This window comes from Poecilia mexicana, unplaced genomic scaffold (assembly GCF_051168715.1).
Source record: "Poecilia mexicana isolate PSO_F unplaced genomic scaffold, ASM5116871v1 scaffold_3, whole genome shotgun sequence".
NCBI lineage: Eukaryota > Metazoa > Chordata > Actinopteri > Cyprinodontiformes > Poeciliidae > Poecilia > Poecilia mexicana.
Window position 1 is genome coordinate 9,586,669 of NW_028263372.1, and position 22,992 is coordinate 9,609,660.

General features: G+C 39.5%; 1 protein-coding gene across 1 annotated transcript in view; it reads right to left on the bottom strand.

The window, feature by feature from the left end:
- Positions 1 to 2,982: 2,982 nt before the first annotated feature.
- LOC106903278 (NT-3 growth factor receptor-like) overlaps positions 2,983 to 22,992 on the bottom strand; it is a 69,800-nt gene continuing 49,790 nt past the window's right edge. Inside the window, exons 6-7 of the mRNA XM_088004611.1 lie at positions 11,428 to 11,586; positions 2,983 to 3,168 (exon numbers count right to left, since the gene is read on the bottom strand). Of these exons, the coding sequence (XP_087860737.1) occupies positions 2,983 to 3,168; positions 11,428 to 11,586 (345 nt within the window). The remainder of the gene's footprint in view (positions 3,169 to 11,427; positions 11,587 to 22,992) is intronic.

The following is a 22,992-nucleotide window of genomic DNA, read 5'->3' on the forward strand; positions in this document are numbered from 1 at the left end:
ACAAACACAGTGATACTGTGAGAAGTCGTGTCGAGATAAAAAGAAAGGAGTGTAAAGAGATCCACACAGAACTGCTATATATTCAGACACAACATGAAATAGAACAGTTGCCTGAGGTTCGTCGTTCAGATTGAAATCTCCAGGATGTGAAAAAATGAATTCAAAACTAAGCATGTTTCTTTTTAAGCTCAACCTTCAAAATTAATCTCATTTTGATCTCACTGTAGATTCCGTGGGTGTTTCCCCCCCCCCAGCCTCCTCTTTCAGGAAGAAAACTTTTTATATTACCAGGTTCATTTAAGACAAATTATCAAACTTTATCAACAACAATCAGCTGATTTGGTATCAGTTGATACTTTGTGATATAATAGTAACAGAAGAGGCATGTTTGTCAGATACAGCAGGTGTAAAAATAGTCACCACACATGAATAGCTGATGAAAAATATCTGTATCATAAAACTTGATTCAGTTTCTTTTTTTGGACAGTAATGTAGCAAGATCTGGATGGTATCACTCAGTAAAGTCTGTTGTTTCAGTTTCAAAGTATTATGCCTATTTGCTTTCTTGCTAAGAAAAGAAAGAGGAATGGTAAAGTGGTGAGTATTTGGTCAAAATGCAGATTTCGCCAGAGATACATAAGCTTAGCAGCACAAAGTCTAAAAACAGGACACCTACTTTCCAACCAGCCTTGAACAACATTAAAATCCACAAATCAATTTACATGTCAATGAAACTAATCGGAGCTGATTAACAAAACGGAACAAAGAAAATGATGCTGTTTAGAGTACACCAATAAAATATGGGTTTATCTTCCACCTCGTTTTCCAATACATTTTTGCGAGGTATTCTAAGAAGCCTGGGAATTATGTCACATTCAGTCTTACCGTTTTCCAGTTTCAAGTCAGAAAACCATTAGAATGTGTTGCAGTCAGTAAACTGAGTATAGCCAGCGTTAGTAATTAAAGATATTAGATAAGAGGCATTGGCAGATAACATTTCTTACCAAGGTTTTGAAAACATATGGCCTCCGAAACGATTAAAGTTCTCGCCGTACTCTTCCTACAGTTTAAATGTATTTTTGCTGAAATGCTAAAACAACATTCTGGATTGACCAAAGTTTTGGGTCACTCTAAACTTAAAATTGGAACATTCCAGATTTCAGTGCTGCATTGCGTTAGCATAGGTTGGTCTAGCTAGCACTGATTCTGAGATCTTGTTCACTCAGACAAAAGGTATTTTTTTAAAACAAGGTTATTCACAGACTGAAAAGTTGTTATGCAGACAGGGAATACTCATACACACCTTTTCATTTCTCTGGAAATAAAAAAAAAAATCACGATTTTAAATATAATTTTTTTATGTTTGGGGTAAGCTTGAGCAAAGCTCACACTGACTGTACTGGTATTCTATACAGCTTTGACATTTAGAAAAATTTGATACATTTTTAAGAAGCTAATGAAACAAAAGTAAGAGTAATGTAATGAAATTTCATTTTCATAATTTCACCCCTACATTAGTTTTTTGTGAAAAAACAAAAAACAATTCAAATACATTAAAAAAAAAAAACAATCTAAATCTGACTGCAGTAAGAAATCCCAAATTATTTGCAACATTAGTATTAAGCAGTTTCAGGGACTGGTTCTCCCGTTGATGACTTTATGCTAAGCTAACTTGACTGATTTCTGTGTGGAGCCCAAAGATGCATTGTTATGGGCCTCGCAGTAAGAAAGCAAATAGCCATATTTTACAAAACGTCAACCTACTTCTTTACAGATACCAAAACATGAATATGGTCGGAGTTACAGAAATGTTTTCTTTAGCAGTTTCACACCAAAAAGCTTGAAAGTGACAAAGCATGTGTTTGTGTTTCGGGGTTGTGGCGTGACAGATTACTTAACTCATTATCCTTGCTTTGAAAAGCAAACGAAGTGGAACGTAAAGGCGAGGCTTCAGCGCCTCCGGTACGTGAACCATGGCTCTGAGTCATCCCGCGCTCTCCACAGTCTGTGCGATGCGTCGTCAGTGGGCCCGTTTGAACTGGATTCACCGTCGTCACGTTCAACAACTCTTTTCCCCAAGAGAAATTCTCCACGGAATCGGGATGAAAACAAGGACCATAGCTCAATGCTTTAGTCATCCGGATCACAGTCAGGAAAAGGACCCAAAGTAAAATCAGGAAAAAATAAGTTAACACAATTCTGACACGTAGAATTTTACAATATGTACATTATTTTTTAAATTAAAATAGATTTTGTCAGTTGTCTGATTGGATAGGTCCTCTACAGAGCACAGCGTTGTCTCCGACCAGCCAGTGTTATTCCACAGTTTCCCTTTGAAAGCTCGGAGCCGGCCAATCAGAGAGCGTGTAAGGCTTCCTCATCTCTAGTCCCTGCCAGTAGTTTGTTGGTGGCGACTTCTTACAGGGGCCAAGCCCTTGGTGACGAAAAATGCCGGACCCTTTAACACCTCGACCGACCTTGAAAAAGAAATAAATATAAAATATATGTAATATTTCTATATATATTCATAAAACCAAACCCAGGATAGATTTTAAACTCTGATGTATTCTCTCCACCGTATCAAGCCGTAGCCGTTTTCCCATTGCCAGCCCGGTTCCCTTTCTCCATGTTTGTGTAATTTTTGCAGTTCTTTTTTTTCCCCGATGGGAAAATTTTTTTTCTTCAAACATGTACATCTTATACGCAGGTAAACAAAATGTAAAAGTGCATGTTTTTTTTTCTCCTTTTTTTAAATTGTTTTTATATGTTTTAATCCACTATATCCAAAAGTGTTGCAGGCACTTAAGTCCCTCCCAAACGAAGCAGGTGTTTTCGACAGTGGATCAGGTTGGTTTGGTTATTCCTGGATTTTCGTGTGGGAGTCTCTTTGTCTCGTTTTTGTCTCTGTCGATGTTTTCCGTCTGTCGGGGAACGGCGGGGTTTGGGAAGGGAGAGAGTGTGGTGAGGGGGGAACGGCTGCTGCTAGCCTAGGATATCCAGGTAGACTGGGGTGGCTTTTCCCATGGCGAACAGGACCTTCTGGATGTCCTTAATGTTCAGTCGCTGCTGCGGTTCCCTCTGCCAGCAGCCCAGCATGATGTCGTAAACCTCCTTGGGACAGATCCGTGGCCTCTCCAGTACCCGACCCTGGGTTATGCACTCGATAACCTGTAGAGGAGAGAGAGAGCGAGAGAAAGAGACAGCAGTGGGGTGAGAGAGGCCGTTGCTTTGCTTCCTTCATGATGAGAAAGTGGTGACACCGGGTGGACCGTCCATTGAGATTTGAGCTAATGAAACAGATATGAAAGAAACAGGATTTCTGTTTGTAATTTTTTTCCCCTGTCCCACGTCATAAAATTCTAATGAACAGAGTCAGTGAAGGTGGACGTGTGAAACCCTGACTGATCAGTTGTTTGCTAGGCTTGTGCAGCAATTAGTGATATGCAGTGGTGGGAAGTATAGTACAAGTGCTTCGTCACTGTACTAACTACAATTTTCATGTATCTGTACTTAAGTAGATTGCATCTGATTAGATTGCATTAAGTAGATGTTGCATCTGCAATGAAAAAAATGCCTGAATTATTGTTTGGAGGTGTTGACTGAGGTGTTGCATATATGGGACAACACTGTGACCAAAGTTTGCTATATAGTGATATGACATTCACTAACGATCCAATTCTTCTGGATGGATCTTTCCTATAAGTATTATAGGACTGAATCCTCACTGAGCCGTTCTTTGTTCTTGTGATGCTCTTCGTACACTGCAGTAGCTAATATTATTTTATTTAATTAAAAAATATATAGATTTATTTAATTGGTGAATAAATAAAACAAGAATGTAAGAACACAGAGCATGCTCATTGCTCTTTGTTTTCATCTCCTGTCATGGTGGCAGACAGGGTGAGAAACAGTCACAGTGCTTCTTCTGCTTGGTTACTTCTTGCTTGTTGTGCCTTGGACAGTGTTCATAGTTGAGCATTGTTTACCATCAGTGCATTACCTTAATTGCTATGTTTAATAGTGCAGACAGTTGTGGTTTCTGACATGGACGATATGGGCAACTGCCCAGTGTGTTATCTTTTTAGGGATGGCAGGAGACCTCTGCAGATTGTGCACAGAGATGGAAACAAAGCAGAATGAAGAAGAGTTTGAATTGATACTGATACTAGTTAAATTTATTTCAGATCTAAGTATTTAATATCTAGGTGTTTTTATGGGAATGTGGATCTTTCAGATCAATTTGAGAAGCAGTTTTGATAGGTGCACTTAATTTTATTGTGTCATGTAGCGCAGGGTGCTGGTCTTGGCCTTGATTTGGTCTCGGGTTTGGTGGTCTTGACTCCAACTCTGCTATGTGGCTCCTTGGCTGTATGTCCTCCCCACCCACCTTCTTTCTATCCCCTTTCTGTTGGATTTCTTTTAAAATAAAAGCCACTAGTGGCAAAAAAGTGAAGTTCATGTTATGTTAGGACAGGAGACCAGATGTTTCCATTCCTGAGATCATAATGCATAGAATCACATATCTAAGTCTAAACTATGTTACAGAGAGTAAACACAATAAAAACATGCTTTATCTGTGGCATTGCTCATTAAAATGGTACATTTCTGATGTATTAAAATTAAATACGATAGGTACTCTTAATGATATTGTATTAGCAATTAGGTAATGCATTCAGCAAGTACTTTTACTTTTAATACTTAAGTATTTTTAAAAGCCAGTAATCTTTTACTTTTACTCAAGTAAAAATGTTAATGTGGTACTTTTACTTTCACCAGAGTACATTTTTGTCTGTGTATTTGTATTTTTACTTAAGTAAATTTTTTGAGTACTTTCTCTAAAACTGGTCAGATGACTGTTGTCATGACAATTTGACTCCATTATTTGAAGTTGCGCGTTAATGGCTTCCAAGGAAAAGCTCATCTTTTCCCTTCAGAGAACTCTCCTGTTTTAGGTCATGTTTTTGTTTTATGTTTTACATCAATAAATGAATTTGATGATCCGACAAAGATAACCTGAAAACAAAAAGCAGTTTTCTAATGAAAATTAAAGTGAAATTTAATTGACTTTGTTAACTCATGAATTAACTTTGATTATAGATTTGGTAGTCAATTTTGGGAACTTGTCCCACTGCAAGATCACGTCAAAAGAACCTGTCAGGCAGCATGAAGTAGGCTAAAAGATCTCAACATGGCGAACAAACACAAGGACAGATGAGAAACAAAAAGCGTTTGAGTCCCGATCAGTTTGGGACTCAAGTTCAACACAATGAGAGCCTGTTATCCACGAATAAACATGCAACAGTGGTGAACCCAGGAAGTCTTAAACAAATCCAGATAACAATTGAAAGCTGGCGCCAGTGTTGGCGTTAGAATGAGAAAGCAGCGTCATATTTTGTCACAAATTCACAAAAATAGGGGTAAAACCAGTTGTAAAGTTTAGGAACAATTTGGTTTCAATGAATATATCATTGAATTAAAAAGCTGCATATTTTATTCACTTTGGTTATCTTTGTCCAAAATTGAGATTGTTTAATGATCAGACAAAATGAAAAGCTAAAAACTACTAATCGGGGGGGAAATGATTAGAAATGCAAAGCTTGGGACGCTTCTGCAAGCTGACTGTAAAATACAAACTTTGAAAAATGTTTTTGATTTACAGTCTGAAACCAAATTTCCTGTAATATTTATGACAGAATTATTCTACTTAAACATACTGTCACACATGGAACAAATCCGTCTTTTGTCCCGTCGTCTCAATCTGTACGTCACATTCTTCCACCAACAGCAAAACAGACACGGCAAATAAGGCAGCGGTGGATGGAGGATCACATAGAGCCTCTTTGCATAAATTCCTCAATGACAACCAGCACAATGAAGCCGCCGTCTCCTGGCAACAGCACCCAGCCACGCAGAGCAGCACCGGCTGAAAATCTGGCTGATTTATCAGTGTTACTGGGAGTCATACTAACTCAGTGACGCAGCGTTTGTTTAGGTTGATTTAGGTCATATTCAGTCCTTACAGTGCTAATTATTTTTGAGAACTTGGTTGCTTTTTTTTTTATTGCATCCTTTGAACATGTATTGTGGATTTATGAAATGTTATTGAGACTAGTTACTAAAATTACCAACATTGGTTAGACAATAGAAAAGGCAAAGCGAAAACAAAATAGTTTGGACCATTTGAATTTACATAACGCTATCAGCCACTGCAGCTGAATTAGAAAGCCGTCATATCTCAGGGAGTTTTTAGAAAAACAAATAAACCTTTAAAGAGGTTACCAACTAATTTTAGCCGTTTGAAACTACATTTCTACGCTTTAACAACAAACTGTTGGTGAGTTTCTCAGCAGAACAACATCGCTGACTGAGGCTGCTGGTCGTCTGCGACTCGTCAGCCTTTACTGAAGCCCACTGCGTACCCTGCAATTTAAAAAATCATACTGGACTTGAACATGTCACGGTGCAAGTTCAACGTTACGAAATCAAAACAGCATCTCCCGTCACACTGCGTGATTGATGACTGCAGCAGCAGATTTCTGTCAGGCAGGTCTGACAGAGATATGAGTGCGATAATAAATGCACAGCTGCGTTAATGTGCTTTTAATTGAGAAAACAGTGAGTGGAGGATGGGGGTGTGGGAGGACAGCGGTGCGGCGGCACACATGGCTGCTTTATATTTATTGCAGGTCGCCTGTGGTCAGGAGAGCACTGAATCAGTCGGTGTGTCTGTCAGACTGACCATCCAGACACCGGCTGTATGGCTGTGTGTGTTTTAATCACAGATTATACCGCAATCAAATAATTATACTATCTTTATTTGTTGTGAAAAGGCCATTTAGAGAAAAAACTTAAAAGAATTTGACTTTGCATCTTAGCCGAATCTGACGTCTTAAAAACGTTCTGTGTCTCTTTAAGCTCTGATAAAAATTTTGATTTTGCATAATACCTCCCCTTTAACCCTTTAAATCTGAACTTCTGGATAGGCGATGGTACATATTTGTGTTTATTCCAAGTCTTGCCATTGTTTCGAGACGATCCCAGTAGATTGATACATAATATCACACAGTAAGCAGACCTTGTTAGGCTGAGAAAACGGCAACAAACTAGATTTTTCATATACAAAAATATAGTTGGCACCTATAGTGATATACATTTTCAGTTTTATTGATCAAAACAGAATAGGCTGCCTTGTTTTGGAGGCCAATAGTCTAATATTGATAACTGATTTTCCTGTCCCAAGCCATATGCATAATGTAGGACTTTTTTTGTACCCTTCTCTTGACTGATACCTTTGTAAAATGATATCCTAACAATCCCTGTAACTTCTCTGCAAGCTACAGCTTTAGCAAAAGCTGAACATCATTCAGACTCGCCAGAAATCATGATGAGTTTTAACTGAAAGCTGGAACTGAATCAAAATGTGTTTCAGCAAAGTGGTGAGGGACTCCATGTTTATTCCACCAACTTGTCACACTGAGTAGGTTTTATTTCTCTCATAAAAATATGTTTTTCACAGATATTGGGCAGGATACATCCCACTTTATTTGGAGAAAGTCACTTTTGAGAGCCGTTGTGCTGCATGTCAGGCCCACGCTGTCGTCTTGAAGTGTATAACCGTTTTCACCAAAACTGTTATCGGCAAGCAAATCCACGGCCACGCGACATCAGGTGTGACAGACTCTCATGGTGATACTTAATGGTGTGAGAAAATGGTTGTTCTAGCCCGGTAATTTTTTGCATTTCCGATCGATTGGACTGAAAACAAGGGTTTGGAACAATTAATGTGAAAATCAATTTTGCTGTTAATCTGCAGAAAACATGTGCCTGTTGAGTTAGCAGAGAGAGCCGGAGCTTCCACAGTAACACGTTTTATTCACCGTTCTGGAGGAATTCCATCATGAAGGCGAAAAGTGGCCCGTTATCACGGCTCAGAGACTCACAATAGCCACATCAATGGATGATTTGTTGAGCTACAACAGAAATGAATAAGTCTTTGAGGTCTATCTGTCGCACCTATCTGATTGTGTTTCATGCGCTTTCTGTTGTGCAGATGACAACTGCGTGGCACCACGACAGTGAGTAATGATCGGCCAATATCTGCTTTTGTCTGCTCTATTTTTGGATGCAAGTGGGTATTGCGCATACTGCATGTTGACTCAGAAGTACAAAAAAAAAATACAATAATTTATAGGCTTGGGCAAACACAAGAAGGCTGGCAGATAAAGCTGATGCTAATTTTACTGTGCGGCTCCTGAGAGGAGCCAGCCTGCTCACAGGAGAGACGGCCGTGTTTGGTACAGGTTTCCGTGGTACCCAGGTAATAATCTATCACTTCGACTCCAGCCACTCAAGTCCATTAATAATTGTTGTAGTAATGTGTCTTTGTGCAACCTAAGGAATTGAAAAGCACTCCTCTGCTTGGAGCCATACAGGTTAGGCTGGGGAGCATCGTCAACCATAACCCATGGTGTTCCCCAGGGCTGCGTTCTCTCCCCACTGCTCCTCTCACTGTACGCAAATGACTGTCAGTCTGATCCAAGATGGTGTCTGCTCTGCTTACAGTCAGGAAGTGGACCTGCTGGAGCATTGGTGTGGTCAGAACTCACTCAAGACTGTGGAGATGACATTGGACTTCATCCTCAGGATATTAGCTGTGATTCCATTACAAATGTGCACAAATCTTTGTCTAAATTCTGCTTGTGTAAAAAAAAAAAAAGCAATTTTTTTTACAAATTTTTTTGCAATGGTGGCGTTTCCACTAAAGGAGAAATGAAACTAAAATCATACGTGAATAAACTTGTTCACGTGACAAGTCGTAAAAGTCATGGCAGCGACAGATGTCACCAGCTGCATGAAATATATTCATAATTCATCCATGGAGCCAGCGCTCATAATCTACCAGCTATTAGAGGAGACATCTGCGTTTTATTCAGGCGTTGGAGCGACGGATCTCTTATACTACGTACGCACTGACACTGTGGTAAGTAGGCCCAGCAGAAACTGAACGTCCTACGGCAACTCAAGTAGCACAGTATACCAAAGGCGTCCTGTTCATCTTCTACACAGTCATTATCCAGACAGGGCAGGACCAGGCAGCTATGAATAATTAGGTCTGCCAACAGGAACATCTGGGCTGACATTTCCTCCATCCAGGACCTGTACAAGTCCAGGGTCAGGAAAAGGGCAGCTAACATCTCTGCAGACCACACACACCCTGGACAGAAACTGTTCAGGCTTTTACCGTCATGTCGACGCAAAAACTAGCTGCCACAGAGACAGTTTCTTCTCCCAGGATGCCTCTCTGATGAACACAATGAACACTTTAGAGTCTGAGAAGTCAGCTACTCTGCCTTGATACAGATAGCTGCTGTATTGTAACCAAAACTTTTTTCAAAGTATATGTACATAGTGTTCTTTTAGAGGTCTTTAATCTCCTTGAAAGTTTATATATTTATATTTAATGTCTGTTTGCTCTGAGCTTCTGAAACTAAAATTAAATTCCTTCTTTATGCACATAAGCTTGGCCAATATACGTTTTTGTTTTCTTTTTTTCTTCTCTTGCTCTTTCCTTTGGTTTGTTGTTTTTCCTTCTAATTCATGTAAAGCACTTTGAACTAACTCGTTGCTGCAAATGTGCTATATAAATGAAATGACCTTACATGACCTTAATGCTGATGGTTCTGTCTGGTTCAAAGTTTTTATTTCCTGCTATAAAATGTAGAAATGCCAGTTTGTGTCAAGCTACTTTTACAGTTTATGCGGCCTACTATTTTGATCTGGTTTACTTAGCAACATGCTTGCTTTGCTAAAGTAATCCTAATAGAAATGCACTGACTGGTCAAACAAGCTTCACAGAAAGAAGCTAATAATGGGTGCTATGTGAAATGCCCGTCTGCCGGAAAAATGTCCTCATTGATCGATGTGAAGCAACTCACAGAGAATAAAGAGGCGACAAAGGGCTGTCAGATCAGGATTCAAGATAAAACTTGTATTTGCATTTGCTATTGGTAAGCTAGAGGTTGGCTTATGCTAAAGTACAGACATCTGTTTCTAATTCCTAAAGCTTTATGTAGTAAATAAACATCTATACTCTAAACTGTAAAAGCCTGATCTACCGAGATTCCAAATAAGGAGTTGTAAATAACATGAGCAAAACATAAATAAAAAAAATTAATGCACAAGAAGTGGGTATGCAGCAGTCAATCTACAAAGATGTATTACTGATATTATTACACAAGTGCAATTGATTACAGGTGTGAAAGTAGTGCACACTGCCCTTTTTAAAGTAGGATTTTACATGTGCAGTTGGCTGTCATCATCATCATCAAGAGTGTTGAAGAGCAGAGTGCTCATAAAAGAAAGATGGCATAAGAAGCCATCGTGCTAAACTAATAGTAATAATGAAACTACATTTCATTTAAATAAGTATACAATGTAGTACAACAAGATGGTAGAAACATTAAAAGATCAATCAAAACAAAGCTCTAAACCATTGGATTTAACTCACAACTTGTTGTAACTACCCTTTACAAACCATTGGTCCTCTAACCGTCCAGCCAGCAAATCGTCTCTGCAACAAATCATGGAAATATCTCCAATATAACAAGATAATAGTTCTTAGTCGGCTGAAACAGTAAGTGGTAAGAAATGGCCTGTTCTCGTAAAGCGATTTATCAAGACCAGAGGACTCCGCGGCACTTTATACTGCATATTCAGTTATTCATGGACACATTCCCATGCTGATGGTGGTAAGCTACTACAATGTAGTCACAGCTGGGGAGTCTGACAGAAGTGAAGCTGCCACACGTTGCTACTAAAAGACAATGCGGATGAAGAGTTTCGCCCGAGGACAGGAGGACTCAGACAGACGCAGTGGAGGCTCGTCCTGATTCAATGCTAAAGGACAAATTCCTACCATTGCTTCCCCTTAAATGAGTAATGCTCCCCCTTTAAAAAAATCTATTTAGATCCATTACAAGGATAGGTGTTTGTCTACCTTCCAGTCACACTGCACTACACTGTCAATTAAAAGACAACCTTAAACACGACATTCAAAAACATCCGTCTTCCTTCTCTCCAAACCTATCGACATGCTAAGGACTAGTCATAGTAGAACCAACGATAGACCGGCTGGAACCAAAATATTCAATAATTGTGTGAGAACGGATGAGTCGTACCTGTCTTTGTTTGAATCTGACATTATAATTAACAAGCTCTCATGGTAATTTCAAAGATTTAAAACACCAAATAGATTGAGTGAGATGTTTCATCTTCCCCTGTAGTTTGTGACTTTGCCACCCTGTCATCCATTATAACGCTCTTGATTTGGAACCCCGTTGTTCCTGACCACATCCATCCATCCAGCACACTGTGTGTAGCCTGCTGTGTCTCGTGGATGTTCATTGACATGCTGCCGGCTCTCTGTACCTCATTGTTACCCAGCTGAAACCAAGGCTGCTTCCCATAGGTAAAGATCTCCCAAAGGATGACCCCAAAGCTCCAGACGTCACTTTCCGTAGAGAACTTCCTGTACATGATGCTCTCTGGGGGCATCCAGCGGATAGGTAGCATGGTGTGTCCTCCAACCTGAGCAGACAAGAGAACAAAGGCAGAGAGGGAGAGAGATTAGTACTGCATACTGAAATGTCGTTTCTAAAAATACAGCTTGTCATATTTAGTCATCAATAAGGCATCATTTAAGGATTGGCCGCCTGCCTGTAAATGCAACTGATCTGTAGGCTGTAATTACGACTCTTTCCCATGTTGCTGGGGTATTGACAGTGACACAAAGCAAGAAAACGGCGACCTGTCTGCCTGGTCTTCTCTATGTATTGGATCTCTGCATGGAGCATTTGCAGGTAGGGCATTAAATCCCCTCTACTTTGACGCAGGGATGATTTCAAGGCTAGCCTTGAAATCTGATTGGTCATCCTTCCTGAACGCCTTCAATAATTACACCACCAGGGATTTTGTAAAAAATAACCAAATGTCTAAGTAGTTACTAACATGTTTTTCCCCCACTTGATGTATTCAAATTAAACACTTGGTTGCTATCGTTTTACTATATGACTGCAAAAAAAAAGAAGAAAAAAAAGGGTGAATTTATCTTGAGGCGTTTTTGAAAAGCTCTGCTCGGCTGCAGGTAAATATGGTAGGCACTGTATATGGCAGTGGGAATTCAATATCTGCTCTACTTGTTGCCTGGATTTTGAATTCCTTTCACTTCCTGCTGTCTTTCATGTTTTGCTGTGGTTTAGTTTTTCACCTCTGCTGCTGTTCCTTTGACAGTTTTGTCAATAGAAAAAAAAAAAAAAAAGATGATTTTGAAGCCCACTTTGGGGGCTTTTCTTATCTACAAGGCAGCAAACATACTCCTGCAGTGTATCAGATACACACCTATCATCCATCCATCATCAAAACCACCCACCCATCAATCCACTCGCTGATCCGCCGAGCACCGGCCTGCCCAAACAAACATCTGTGCTAATTTTCTGCGCTGAGATAACATCAAAATGAAAGCTACAGTCAGAATCGAGGCTGAAAAACATACGTGCCTCCGTCAGGCGAGGGTAAATAAACTTGCCTCTTATGTGCACCTCTGGGTTAGAACACAATCAGATTCATTTAATCATAACAAGCTCCTCTCTCAACTCCATTTACCAGCTATGACATCTGTGTGCCATCAGCTGCGAGTGCAGCGTGGCTTTTTAGGAGCCAGGGGAGAATAAGAAAGTCAACTCAAGTGTTTTTAATTACCTCCCAGTTCTGTGGCACACTCATTGCAGATTTCTTTTGAATGTCATATCTGTGTCAGCTGGATGTCGCAGCCGACTCCAGTGGATGTTTCTAAAGTAAAACTGTCGAGCTGCCAAAAGGCTGATTATTTCTTGGCGTTTATTTACAGCATCTTCTAGTTTCTACACTTCATTAAATTTCATTCCTTGGTTTTAGGCTTGTTTGTTCTCCTTCATTTGTTACTCTCTCTGAAGTTGGGCTTTTAGAAGCAAAATTTTGTTTTTGATTCTACTAGTGAGTGTACATGTTGGCCCTGCCTTACTACTAACCATTGGCAGATTTCAAACTGTTTCACAACATGAACTTGCACCGAAGTGGATGCTTTCTCTCAACTACATCGCTTGTAAAGCTTTTCAAAACGTTTGCTGGCAAAATGTCACTTTGAAAACCACACACATTTCATTCAGGAAACCACAGTAGCAACATTTTTCAATTTGAACAATATGAAGTGTAGAAAAAGCCACAGCACATTCCCTGTGTTGCCTTTTAACACCGCGCGCTATCAGACAGCAACGAGGTACACCTTTTGTCAGATTACAACCACAAACCTCAGTGTGTTTTAGTGCAATTTTAAGTGACAGAGAAAGTAGTGCATCATATTGAACTGGAGGCAAATGAGAAATGTGTTTTTTTTTCTTTACTTTTCACAGATATTATTCTAAACAATCTGGTGTGGATTTGTACTCATTTATTCGAGTCTCAACCTTTCGCTTCATTTACAGCTGCAAGTCTTAGTGGATGTATCCATCAGTATTGATTTTCTTTATTGTTGCAAAAATCACTTTTGGCAAAAAAATGATTGAGGGCGTAATTTTAGGAAGATCACGATATGTGGAGATGGAAATGTCTGCCCATTAGCCTTTGCAAAAAAGCTCAAACTCAGATTGGATGGAGAGATGCTCAAGTTTTCATACAAATCCTTTAAACAGTCCAAACATCTGAAGATGAAAACAAAAAAAAAAAAAAAAGAAAGATCAGTTTGTTTAATTTGTGGCAAAATCCAGAACAACGCACAATAAAGGTATTATTGAAGCACAAATTTCATCTTTGAAATTTTCTTGAAAGTAAGAATAAAATCTCGTCCCGTCTTGTTCTTGTGAAATCGGTATCTTGTTTCGTCTTGTGGGTTTTAGGTATCGTTTCATCCCAATCGGCCAGTCAGACTGAGTGCAAAATTATGTCTTGGGAATTATAGAGTCCACAGAAGTGATTGTGAAGGAACAAAATGTGAAAAAGTTTGAGTGGTGGGAATATTTTAGCAAAGCACTGAAGTTTTCTTAAAAGTGAAACTACCCTGACTTCTATCAGTACTTCTTGATCCTGTTTGTCAATGTAGGGTTCCATGAACAAGGTGTTACTCTACATCACAGTCAAATCTCTGAAGGTAAGCACCACTCACGGAAACGTTAAAGAGACATTAGTTTCAGTGTCACCCCAATGCAGTAATGCCCTCAGCTCGGAGCTGAAAAGTATCATTAGAAAAGGACACAGAGTCACTAGTTGGTTGAATTTTGTATCTTTTTTGGCCCTTGTAACTCCTCAATGTAGCAGCTTTTCTCAAATGCCTTGGATAAGTCGATACCCAGTGTGTACTGCTTCCCATGCAATGATATCCCAGTCGCTGTGTGCTGTCCTTCCATTTACCACAAATCAATATGTGTACAGAGGGCCTGCAGGGGAACAAGACTGTTAGAAACTGTTTCGTACACCAACACATATATGCTGACCGAAAGCCAAAATCACAGCCCATTAACCTCCACAAAGTCAGACTTCTGAACTTGCTGGCGTTTCAGCAAAACAAATGCAAAGCATCATTTCTCCTCAATTCATCCCAAACTGAAAACACATCGAACAAGGCCTCTTAAGCATGATAGGATGAAGTGTGTGAGATTCACAACCTTCCACTGGATCAGGGTAGGGTACATTGGTCTTGGGGTAATAACAGCCTCTTATTTTATTGCCTTAATCATATTTTAAGATGAACTGACTTGTCAGTTTGAGCCCGTTCAGCATGCCGACGTGAGTAAATCATCATCAACAAAGACAGAGCAACTGCATGGCATCAATTCTATAGCAATAACACACATATGCATGTCTGAAAGGGTGAAAAGTTCTTTACCTAAAACCAATAACCTGTTGGCAACCAAAAAAAATGATGGAGATATAACATTTAATACATATATAAATATGTTGGAAGTTTGGTGTTTAAGTGTTCAGTCTAATTACTTATGAACTGATTCAAACCAGTCCACTTTTCTTTCAACAAGTGAAACACCTGCTAACATTTACATTTCAAAGGTAAAAATAACACGTAAAGGGGTGAAGTAGATGATAATAATTTAAAATAAATGCCTGAACTTGGTCATTTTATACTAAAATAACATGGTTCATATCATCTACACTTTTGCTGTTCTACTGCTAGCACAAGAGTTAAAGATTGATGCCTGAGCTATGATGAAAATCCTTTTGAAAATTAAATAAGATTTTGGGATGTAAACAAATCTAAGTAGCTTGCGGGTATAACTATAAAGTAACAAACTTCAGAGTTACCTTTTTTCAGGTATCGGTCAAACTGCACCAATACAACGTATTTTTTTCCTCAACCAGTTTCTTTAAGTCCCACTGACAGGTTAGTTATGGTCTTCTTTTGTTTTAAGACAACTGAATACTGGTTTGGTGAGGAAAAATGAAATGTATGAAACAAGAAATACTAACAAAAAATTCATGAGATCCAAAGTCTCATGGGTTACAACCTTGTTCTCTATGTCCAAGTTTAGACCTAAACATCAATAAATATGCTTCAAGATACAGGAAGTCTGATTAGAAGTTGTGTGTTTTTCTCTTTTGTTGTTTTGGAGCATAGAAAATGCAGAAAGTGGAGTGACTCAGCTAGAAAATTGAAAAGCCCATTGCCAAGTAAAAAAAGGATGGTAAACAAGAAAACATGAAAATAATTTCAAAGATGTAATATTTTAGAATAAAAAGGTCTACAGCTGCTTCCAGTATTGTGAGAAGGTGACACTTTCTCAGTTTAAAGGCTCAGTTTTTAGGTGAAGAGAAGCTTTTTTTCCTGCCAAATTGTCTTTCTGTTTATTGCACATAGACCTCCAGCTCTGAGAACAGTGAGTAGAAACTTTTTTTCCCTGTCATATGTCAGGAAATTAATTCAGCCTAGTCCTCCAAGGCTTCTAAACTGCTGTGAAAATGCAGAAAAATCATAGTCTGGAGGAGCCTTGTAGTTCACAGCAAAGCTCCTGGGACCAGCTCTGTAATTCGGATTAAATTCCAGCTTGTGTTTAAGTGTGTCACGGGAAGCAAAAAGCTAATCTGATAACCTCAGAAAAGGCTGTAAAATGAAATAAATTGTTTTTCTCCCAAGAGCAAAGCCACCAGAACCCCAAGGTAAGTTGTAAAGAAGTCTAATGTTCAAGTTCAAGAAAATACTGAACAACAATGGCACTGAACACCAAACTTGCGAGGAGAAAACTACTGCTTCTATTAGAAAACATAATTGCAGTCAGGCTGTCAATAAGAGCAAGACGTTAGTAGACTATTAACTTAACTTAAGATGAGCCAAAATGATGAATTTTTGGTTTATCAAATCAAATTTAATTTGTATAGCACATTTCAGAAGCAAGGCATTTCAAAGTGCTTTACATCATTAAACACAAAAAAACAGAGTCGTGCAACATTGAATAAACAATCAAAAACACTGAATTTCCCACCGAGTCCAAGTTCTGCCCTTCAAATCGGCAGGAAAAAAAAAACAAAAACGCCCCCCTTTATGGAAGAACCTGTTTGTTAGGGAATTGAAAATGATGCAAAAACACACAGTCATAATGGTGATATAGTAAGCAGCGGTTTAGAGATATTGCCATCATGAAACAACTACTGATATGGGACGAGTCAATAGAAATTATAATCCTTAAGGCTCAGTTTTATTAATCAAGAGAATAACAATCCTTTCTGTACATTTTGTCCACACAAATGGACCCTTGTATGCTGAAATATCAATGATTCACATCAAAACATTGGAGTCAGAATGTTGAGACAGACTTCCCAACTATGTGCTAGCATTGCCTTTTATGTTCCACAATTAAGGTCACATGTTTCATGTGTCCTTCCACAAACTTTTCACAATAGTTGGCCTGAATTTTGAGCCATTGTTCCTTACAGAACTGTTATGAGTGAGTCAGGTTTGTAGGTCGCCTTGCATCTTTTCAGTAAGACACAGGACTTAGAGCTGAGCTTTACAACTGGTCACTTTGTACCTAACGGGATGGTGTGCTTGGAGTCTTTTTCCTTTGACACCAAGTTTTAACTTATTGTCTGATGTTTTGTTGCCTTAATATTTCCACATCATGTCCTTTATTTATGATGCTATGTTATTAAGTGCTTTGGTCTGTCCTGCTTTAAATACCTGCACAACATAAGGCCACCATCCTTATACTTCACAGCTGAGACTTACAAACTTTCTTCATTATTCCTCAATAGGTAATAATGGTCATTATGACCAAATAATTCAATTTTACTTTTATCAGAACATGAAACATGGTTTCAAAATATGGTCTTTGTCCATGAAAGATTTGCAAACTATGATCTTGGCTTTCAATGCTGCTTCTGTGGTAATGACTTTTCTCTTTCTGATTGGACTTTCAGAACTTGGTAGTGCAGAACTCATTTCATTGTGGAAAAGAACATTTAGGCAGGGAGAACACACTGTCGTGTCATTCCCCTCCAAACCTGCCACTGTATGACTGCCCCAAGGGCACCCAGGGCACTGGATAGAAACCTCAATTTCCTCCGAATTTCTGAAACCTCACCCCACTGGCCTGCAGCCTAAGCAAGTTTGATTCGTCCGCCGCCCCTGGAGAATAATCAAAGTTGCTGGTTTTTCTCTGTGGCGGCACAGATAAAACAGTAATTAAGATAAACATAAATCTGAAAGGTGCTTGGAGTAAGGTGCCCTTTCTCTGGATGTTGAGCACACAAAGGCCGCATGAATCTTGCAGTCGTGAGGTGGGGCTGGCAGTAGCCGTAAACTCATTTAGCAGCCATTCACTTCAAGCTAATGGCTAAATGAACAATGACTTGCACCCCACCTGGTCTCATTACACACGACATGTTTTAGCAGTGTACGCAGCATTAAGCCAATATTGATACGGAGACCACTCACCTCCCACTGCGTCGTACCTCTGGGTCGTGCTGTGCTAGGTGGGCTGAGTTGTTGAGGGGATGTACGGCGGTGTGTCTCCTTGCGAAGGTTTGTAAAGATTACACCAAATTAATTAAGTTTCTGTTACTCTAAATGACTTATCTGAGGGCCGGCCAGCCAGCCCATTGGATGCAAGACCCAACCTCATCCGATGCATACTAATGATACGTGTAGCTGTACTGCGGTGAGGGATATTAAATCTGGCTTGCTCACTGCTTCCCAAACAACAGAATGCTATCACCTTGGGTCTCCGTGACAAGGCTATGGCAATTAGCTAGAGTCATAGAGGTAGGGAGAAATAAATAAAAAAAAAGACTGAACACATAATAAAAATTAAATAATTGCTGTGGTAATTATCCTCATCTTTCTCACTCAATGTCACATGGAGAAGCTGGCAAAGCTCTGTAGGGAAAGAGGAATGAGTCTGGGGCTCTTTTTTTGTTGTTGCTGTGTAAACTGGATTAGTGCTCTGCCTGTCCCACCGTGGCAGGGGAGTGATTGGATTAACGGTGTGGAGAGTAGAGCAGCATGGCAGGGGGATAGATTACGAACCCAGTCGGGCTCTTCGATGGGCGTTGTGCGGGCCTCGTAGGAAGCCTTCGGGAGGCCGCAGATGTCTTAAAGGGTCCCCGATAACCATCTAGACGCACTCGCACTCCCTGCTCCCACCGTGCTGCTATCTCTGCTCTCCCAGCTCAAACAGCAGCGAACACAGGTTCACTCTTAGAGGCTATGATGTCCATTAGGGTTCTCCCTGCTGCGCTGCTGCCAAGTGGAGATAAAGTGGTATCTCCTCTGGCTGGTGCATGCTGGTGGGTGGTGAAACTTTCTATAGGGTTTTTTTTTTTCCTACGTCACACATACACACAAAATACAGTTGCTTGCTTCTAATGTTGGGGTCATGTTTGTCTCTAAATCAAAATGTAATTGAAACAAGGCATTCTAATTAATTCCTAAAGTAATTTTTTAGATCCTTTGCATGTTGCTCAGAGAAAAGTGAGAAGAGGTCTACTTCTCCTCAGAGGTAGACCTGAGAGGAACTAGACCTCTTAAGTCCAGGTTTAGGTCTGGACCTAAATCTTCGGTCCTGACGTTTTAGGACTTTTGGACTGAAGTCCTGAAACTAGGAAAAAGTTCCTACCATTCATGTTTGGAGCTGCTGGATTGTTAGTAAAGGTGCATTCACAACAGCCCTGTTTAGCCTGCTTTAATCGAACTCTAGTCCATTTGTACAGAAAGTCTGTTTCATTTGAGGAGGTGTAAATGAGCAAGTGATCTCTGATACCGACCAAAAAAAAGGCAGTGCTGGTCCGTCTAAAAACTTAGGTCTTAGTTTGATTAAAGTGAACTCTGGTGCGGTTAGAACGCATATGTGAATGGGGGCGGATTAAAGACAGCTCCAAAAGCAGGAAGCAGACTGTAGTGCAGGGCATCCTGGGTAAATACAACCAAAACAAACACAAGTGTCTAACGCTAGAGGGACGAAAGGATTGTGGTCTTTTGGCAAAGACAAAAGAGAAATCATACAACCGCTAAAATCTGATGCCACTCCATTTTTGTTTACATTTTGTGAAGGAGGACGTCATGTGAAGGCCGGGGGTTTGTATTGTCTAATATAGAGCAATGTGAAAGCAAACTGCACCAACTGAAAATCTAACAAATGTTAACATTTTCTTAAACGTTTGATGAAAGAGTTGCGTGTAAAATAGTGAGAAAGTTGCTTAATGTGGCATCATGAAGGTCTTCAAAATAATCCAAAGGCATTTAGACCAGGAGAGCATGTGGGATGGTTCAAAAGAGGAAAGCTGCTCTTACTGAAGGGTTGTAAGGTTTTCCTGTTTTAAAGACCCAGTTATCACTGCAGAGATGGGGAGATGGAGATCGTCAATCAAGAACCAGTTGGAACAAATCCACTTTCCCAGTCAAGGCTGGACACTCCTGTACAACCTCAATCTCCAAGATTATAATGGAGCCTCCTCAAAAACATCTCCAGTAAGATTCCTTTGTTATGATCGGAGTAGCATACAAATCCATCAAGGTCATCACATTAGATTTTTTTCTTGAAAGATAAAAACCTTCTCCCACTTTTAAATATTCCATGTTTGTTACTGCTTTGCATTGTCAAAACAGGAGTTTGTAGTGATAGAGGACATATAGCCTTTAAAGACTTTTTTTTGTTCTCTAAGCCATTCTCTTGAGGATGCCCTAGGTTTAATGGGCTGTGACTAGAATAAGTAAGGGTCTTAATGTTCTGCCCGTCTCTTTACTGACAGTCAAGCAGATTCCCCGGCTCGGTGCAAGTGGTCTATCAGTTTACTTTTTTGTTTCAAAGCCTTCAGGGTCTTAGACACTTAAATTGTGCTCTTCTTTGTCCAACCTCAATAGAGATGGACCTTGGCGAAACATTACTTGTACATCTCAGCAATTTGGCCACATTGAAAGTTAGAAAGTAAAGTTTGCCATCAAGGGTCCATAATAGTGTCAATGCCTGATGGATATTGACTAGAAAGCCATACTTTAGATGGTTTTTACGTTTTAAAGATCTTGAGTTCTTCATCACATAGTAAGCCGCCTTTTTGAGTTTAATAAGTTGCAATCATTTTAGCATCTCATTCCTGTTTCTGCTCTTTGGATTTTATGGTTTGTAATATTACCTGCTCATGATCCACAAAAACAAAATGAAAATTCTAGTTTCTTCCTTGGTCTTAAGATCTTGGTCTAGTGTGGATTTCAAGAAGTAATTTTGATGATTAATGGCTAATGAAAACTAAAAATCTTTTTTTCTGATAATACTTTTCTGATAACCCCACTAACCTGTAAGTGGGGTACCTAATAATAACTATGGCTGCTTGTACCCTTATATTAAGCTGTGTAAAGTGAACTAGTCAGGTCCTCTTATTGTTGTTCCCCGAATAATCTACCAACACCTCCAAAGTGGGAATGTTTATCCAGGCTGTTGGAAAAGGCTCTTAAGACTTTAAGTTTTCCCCCATGAAGCTACAAGGGAAAAGAAAAAGGTGAGTTTTTGCTCTGTCCTTCCTGCAAGAGCAGAGTGGGAAGGAGAAGCTGTCACTGAAGCAATGCAGTGTAAGGATCATAATTTGCGCACTCTGCAAATTTAGAGCCAGGCAGATTTAAAATGATGTTATAATAGCTCTGACCCAGACTTCTCAGTGAGTGGCAGAGAGGACATGGAGATGCTTGAATTAGCAAACAAGTAATTAGATGTGAAGAAAACAGCATTAATTCTGTTACTTCTTTAAGTTTACAGGACATGAACATTAAATATGTCTGAATATATACTTTATTTTTTACACAATACTTGCACAACAAGTATTTTGTGCAGATTTACGGTAAGGTGCAACAGTTAGTGTTTTTGTACTGAAACCTCAAAGTACAGACGGGTTGCAGTCTTGTGCATTCTTTGGGGAATAACACTTTCATCCAGGAGACGATACAGAAATCTGCTTGCACTGTCTTTTGTTAAAAGCCGCTACAGAAAATAAGAGGATATACTCCTTATCTAAGGCTCTTTATACCAAAGAAAAATAAGCAAGACCATTAATATTGAGACAACAGAGGCTGGAAAGCTTGACTTCACTTATCACTATGAAAAACACAGTTTTTGCACAGAGAAAACAGCTTTTGACCAGAATTGGCCCTTTATCAGCTTAATCAGGCTCAACCAGTGCTTCTCAATCCTGGTCCTCAGGGACCACTGTCTGTCGAAATTTTACCCAATCTTTAATGGTTAGTAAGTAATGCGCCAATTTGAAGCTATGAACTCCATGCTAACTCTTCTTCTGGGGGCCTTCTCTATCAAAAGTGATTCGATTTTCTTTCAGTCAAACAAATCCTTTAAATATCACATCTCGTTTTTCTTCATATGGGTAACAAACAAGACTGCAACCATTTTAGATCTTTTTCTTTTATATATATTTATCATCACACGAGCTTTTTCAGTGTTTTTCCTCTCTAAACTAGATCATTATTATATCATTAGAGCCAGATACACAGAGAGAAATCAGACTGAGATGGCACTCGTATCAAAGACTTCTGTGGTGGGCCATGAAAGCAAATACAGAGCCCACATGTATGATATTTTTTTCACAGACTCTTGCAGATGTAATAAATATGGTGTGTGTACTCATTAGGCTCAAACTGAATACAGTTTCTAGGAGCTCAGTCTTGATAAATAATGCAGTGCTGGAGTGTCTGTTTGATGCTGAAGACAAGAGAACGCTGGGGACCATTTTTCTTCAAAGGAAAGTGAGGTTTCTTGGCAGCATCAGAAGGAAAGACCAAGTCCTCGAAGGTGGGCCATTGGCCTGTGACATTATTAGTATGCTTAGTCGTCCTCAGTCCATTTTAGATTACCACAAGACGTGTAAAAACCCATAGTGTCCATATCGTCATGTACAATTTATAACCACAGTTCTTTACCAATGAAAGTCTAAAATTTGTGGAGACGTTTTCCTTCAGATGTCACCGAAATAATAAAAAAAAGTCCAGTAGTGTGTGATGTAAGAGTGTTTTCACACCTGACAGTTCAGCAGACTCCATTAGATTGGGGATCAAAATTGCAACATTTGCTACATTTTCAGCTGCTGGAGTTCACTTTCATACTTTACTGTCAAAAGATCCAAACTAATTGCAAAAACTGTTCCTCAGGACTCCGGTGGTGGCACTGCAACCAAGAACCATTGAAGGAAACAACAAAAAACCTCTGAAGAAGACATGAGTGCAACTTCCTTCTACACAAAATGTAAGCAAAAATGAAGTAGTGTCAGATTTAAGCGGTTGTCAGTTTTCTCCTTTGTCATTGATAAAATAACCACAAGTCATTTCTCCCTATAGTCTTAGACTCTCGTGTTTGTTTTGGTTCTATTTACCCAGAATGCTCTGCGCTATTGTTCATTTTCTACTTTTGGAGCAGTTCACTTGCATCCACATTATGCATGTGAAGAATTCACTTTGATCAA